At 29.5% G+C, this 5,424-nt stretch overlaps 1 protein-coding gene across 1 annotated transcript; it reads right to left on the bottom strand.

Annotated features, from left to right (window-relative positions):
• Positions 1 to 278: 278 nt before the first annotated feature.
• LOC104223159 (GDSL esterase/lipase EXL3) lies at positions 279 to 5,183 on the bottom strand. Its single transcript, XM_009774531.2, has 5 exons — positions 4,800 to 5,183; positions 2,590 to 2,720; positions 2,205 to 2,435; positions 864 to 1,119; positions 279 to 632 (listed from the first exon to the last, which is right to left on the bottom strand). Exons 1-5 carry the CDS (start codon positions 5,035 to 5,037, stop codon positions 442 to 444), a joined length of 1,047 nt encoding a protein of 348 aa, XP_009772833.1. The 5' UTR covers positions 5,038 to 5,183; the 3' UTR covers positions 279 to 441.
• Between the last annotated feature and the right edge of the window lie 241 nt (positions 5,184 to 5,424).

The following is a 5,424-nucleotide window of genomic DNA, read 5'->3' as shown; positions in this document are numbered from 1 at the left end:
CTTTTGAGATTTTAAATTTAATAATTTTCTTATCTTTTATGTATAATATTTAAAAAGAAAATTTAATTTTGGATAATTTTTGTCTATAACAGCCAAAATATATTTAAACGCCAAATGTTGTTATAGGTGTATAACAACCATTTACTATAAAAGCCAAAAATATCGAAACAAACGATGTCGTTATAGAGAGGTTTGATCGTAATACTATTTTATTATACACAAATTTATTTTTTATTCAATTTCAATATTCCAACATAAACACCACGGGTATACATAAATGAACATCAATGACATATAAATTTTATTAAGTAAAGCTTTATCAATGGAATCAAGAAATAAGATGAGGAAGGACGGATTTGAACCCCCCTTTTTTTGGACCTTTGATCCAACAAAGTTACAAATTAGGTGATGCATATCTTGATCTTGATCAAATTCATGCATTTACAAGAAGTTGTTGATATATTTTTTAAGAATCTGATTAACAAGAATCCTGTAAGCTTTCTCAGTGGGATGATAACTATCCCAAAATAAATACTTTGTATCATCTTCACATGTTCCACTGAATTTGTTGCATAGTAATGTCACCTCTATTTTTCCTGTGCCACAACACCCTTTCTCTACTTCTTCTAATCCTACAACCAATCCATAATAACAAAATTCATAAAAGCATAATACAAGAAAATAAAGACAAAAATTAATTAGAAGCACGTGTGAAGAAATTATTTTGCACTATCAAATCATCCTAAAATTATCTATTGTTGAAAATATAACAAGTTGTCTGCTACGACAAGTTAAAGGTGATCTGATAGTATAATTTTTTGTAAGAAACTCGTGAATATATAGAAGGGTTATGTGTATCGTACCATATTTTTGGGGGTTGACAATAAGATCGAGTATAGGATTATATATATCGATGAAGACGAGCTTGGATTGAGGTAAGTTTTTGGATAATGAATTAAGTGCAGCAGAGAGTTTGGTGTTGGCCAATTGCGCTGCTTGATTGTATTCTTGAACACATACTCTGTTGAACCCTCCAGCTAGTGTTCTCTGCGATGGCAAACATCCTAGTGGTGGAATTCCGAAAAATCCAATTTTTCTTGCTCCTAACTTGTACAATTCCTTCGACAAAGGAGAAAAAAACAATTGAGTCAATACATACTTACTGAAAAAGCAGTCTTTTTAATAATTAGTAATAAACAACTATCCATTCTCTTTATATATAGAGAATTCTTTCCTTTTTCTGATCGTCCAAATTTTAGAACCCATCGGCTCGTGTTATATAAAGCTAGAGTTTATTATTTAAATAATTACTCAACTATTCGAATTTATCTAGTAAAGTCATTTTTCTTTTGTTTGTAACAAAAAAGTCACTTAACTATGCTTATAGCACTCATAATTAAGGTTACTTAACCAGGTTTCTCAAACTTTTAATTATCAAATACCTATTTTACCTTCTAAATTATCAACTTTTTCTTCTTCCTTTTTTTTTTACTTTTAAAATATTATGATATTTTCCTCTTTTTAATCTACATTATGGACTTACTTATAAGACAAATAGATTTTATTTATATAATAAAAATAAAAACTTAATTTTCTAGCATATATAATGTCGGAAACTCGGAATAATAATATAATTGAGCATAATATTCAAGAATATATAATGTATATGATAAAAATACCTTTATTTTAAATAATTTATTTATATTACGTGCATGGAATATATATTATAAAACTTTTAATTTCTTTCATTCTCAATTGTATAAATAAATTTTTGAGCTTTTGTTGTTATTATCAAAATTATTATTACGAACAAATGATTCTAGTTAATTTTTTTTTATTATGCTCAATATTTTATTATTCCAACATTATATATGCTTAAATACTATTTTTATTTTTTTAATTTATAAACAAAAATTATTTATTCTATAGCTAAGTCCATAATATAAATTAAACAAAAAAAGAATCATAATATTAAAATATTAAAATAAATAAATAAATAAAAAGAAGACAAAAATTGATAATTTAGAGGGTAAAATAGGTATTTGGCAATCAAAAGTTTGAGAAATCTAGTTGAGTGACATTTTGAGTGCTATAGACATAATTAAGTGACTCTGCAGTTACAAACTAAAAAGGATGACTTTAGTAGGTAATTTTGGATAGTTAATTGACCATTTGAGCAATGACTAAGGTATGTATATACTAACTTGGAGAAATTCAGAAGCTTTGGCCACCATAAAATTAGTATATGAGTTAATATCCTGCTTCAGGCGAATTCCAGCGGAGAAGTAAGTATTGGCAATATCATCACTGCCAGCAACCACCAGGAATAGGCTATTTTCCAAAATATAGTTGGTTTCTTCTTCCCCGACTAACGCTTTCAGCTTCTCAATATATTCTTCGAATTGATTTAATTGTGTTGACAGGGGTATGGCCGTCTGATTATAATAAAATAAAATAAAAAATAGGACCAAGTGTTAGTGTTTGTTTTTTTCTTGTGTTCAGTCAAACATGATCACATGTAAAACGAAAGGAGCAGTAATCAGTAATTGTTAGTTTTAACCTATCGAATAATAACGAGTAAAAAATTACCGCGAGGGTAGTTGTTAAAGGGTCAAATCCACAACCTCCTGATGCAAAGCTTACTCCAGTTTTTAGATCTTCAGTTTTCAAATTTGGATCAAGGTAAGCTGGTACCAGCTCTGCTACCCCTAGTTCTTCCACTGAAATTGACAAACATGGAGTTATGTCAAACTCTTCTAATTACTATCATATTTCCGTTTTATATTTACTAAATATTAAAGAACTTTAATTGTATATATTAATAATGAAATTCACTTGACAATGTGATCACAACAAAGAGGAAATTATTTTGAATAACATCTTTAGGAAATTAGGAGATTGTTTGTCACAAGTTGACTTTTCCAATTACACTTATGGCCATGAATTAGCCAACTCTTCTATTTTTCAATAAATGCTTGAAAACTCCAACCTAACTACTAGAGAATGACTCAGGGAAAGTTGCATAATGCAGTTGAATGTTGTTTTCTTTGATAGGATGAATTCAGGGGTGGAGCTACGTGAGCGGAAGGGGTTCAACCAAATTCTCGTCGCTAAAAATTACACTGTGTATATAAGATTATTATTTTTTTCTTCGTGTGTTTTTTTTATTTTATTTTTTGAATTCTCTCGATGAAAATCCTACTTCTGCTAATGGGCCAATGATCAGGGATCTCCATTTACTATTATTAAAATTAAACAATTTCTTAACCAACTCATGTTTTTGCAAAATTCCTCACGTCCAATAAAAAGTGAAAACAAGTCGATCGTTTCGCTATTCAAATTCACTAATCTACGAGAATTAACCATAGGCTGACCATGCATTTTCCATTTAAACTCTTTTGAGTAATAATAATAACCTTAAAAAGTAAAAGAAAACTATTCTTACCCCAGTAAACTCCAGCAGGAAAGATGCTGAAGTGACGCTACGAGCCATGCAAATTCATCCTTTTATGGACTTGTTTTTTCAATTTAACTTCATTACACGGATGGAAACTTTTCCAAATTAGCAAATCGACTAATTACAGGGCAAATGCAATTAACTTAGATATAGCAGCAGGAGCGAAGCGATGTGGGGCCAAGGTAATCAACTGAACACCCTGAAAAATTATACTGTATATAACAGTGACGGATTTAGAGTGGTGGAAGGGGTTCATCTGAATTCCCTTGCCGGAAAATTGTGCATATAGGATTAAATTTGATTTTTATTGATATATATATATTATATTTATAAAATGTTGCATTTCCTTGAAACAATACTAAAACTTAGCTTAGTGGTCAAGAGGGTTCAAACTTACTCTAAGTGCCTAGATTCGATCCCTGCTTCCCACCCATTGTAACTTTTTTTTTTCTTTTCTTTTTTTTTCTTTTTTCTTTTCTTTTTTTTTCTTTTTTCTTTTTTCTTTTTTCTTTTTTCTTTTTTCTTTTTTTCTTTCTGCACCTTTGAAAAGGTGAGGCAAATATGATTCTATTGTTGGCCTTCAACTGTGAACTTCTTTGTCTTATTGAATTATTAAAATAGTTGTTTTTGCAATTATCTTTTGCTCATTTTTTATTTTATTTATTATACATGATAATTTTTTTTTGGCTTTTCTTCCTTAGAATGCCCTTTTTTACTACAATTTCACTTCTTTTGATGTGCAAAAAAGATTACTTCAAAACAAATCAATGTATAAGTTTTAATTCAACATATCATTAGCATGAGTTTCGACGATAGTTTAAATCTCATTTAGATTTGAATTTTTTTGATGTACCCGTTTGACATTACATTTAGATTCAAAAAGTTTCAATAAACCCATTCGCAGAAACTTTTTACGGTTCACTTCTTTACAATATTTAATCCCCTTGCATAAAATCTTGGATCCGCCACTGATATATATAGAGTAAAATATTACTTATTATATTTTGATAAGAAAAAATAGACTTTGAACACCCTTCATAATCCACCGACGAAGGATGTTAAAATTTAAACATTCTTATTGAATTTCCTGACTTCGCACTATATAAAAGGTTATAGTTTTATTCTTCAAGTTACCATATCAGACTTGTAATGAACTGTTATCTACTGTTGTTGTAGGTGAACTTCATTTGATAGACATAAAAATATATACAATCAGTGTATAAAACTTATATTTTCTTCTTAATACAAAAACAAACAAACAAACAAATAAACCAAAAAAAAAAGGGGAAAAAGAGTGAGAGGAAATGATCAAATTTCATAAAAAAAGAGAATTAAAAGTTACCTAAGATGTCTGGCGGCGTCTTGCCGTTGCAGAATCTTCCGGTGGGTATTCCACCATTGAAGTCCTTACCATAAGGTGGAAAATTACACTTTGCTAGTGTTATTATATCGTTATTATTTCCTTGATCTACTATTGAATCTCCAAATGCAAATACTGCTTTTACAACTACGTTCTTCGGCAACTGCACTTTCCCTTCACATGAGCTTATACTAAATAAAACAAAGAATATAACCAACATTATGTTGCAGAAATTCAGACACTTCCTTTTCAAGAATACAAACAAAAAGAAGTTCGAGGTTTGAAATGTCGGATTTGTGTAGCTAGTAATCAAGTTTTTGTTTATTTATAGAGACTAGGACAGCATATTTTACTACTATATACGGAGAGCTAGAGTAAGCTAATGATGAATGGTGAGTGATAAGATTTAGCTAAATAATAGTAGTACTATAAAAGAAATAAATGTCCTTGTCAATTACTGCTTCCGGTCCAAAATAAGTATTTTTTTGGTTTTTTTCTCGTGGTCCAAAATAAGTGATTTTTCCGGATTTCAAGAGTGGATTAATTATTTTTTTCCTACATTGCCCTTGGAGGAATTAATGTTGGAGTATGTGTTAGGAGTGTTTAT

Source organism: Nicotiana sylvestris, chromosome 4, assembly GCF_000393655.2.
Source record: "Nicotiana sylvestris chromosome 4, ASM39365v2, whole genome shotgun sequence".
NCBI classification, from domain to species: domain Eukaryota; kingdom Viridiplantae; phylum Streptophyta; class Magnoliopsida; order Solanales; family Solanaceae; genus Nicotiana; species Nicotiana sylvestris.
This window is presented reverse-complemented; position numbering and strand designations above follow the sequence as displayed.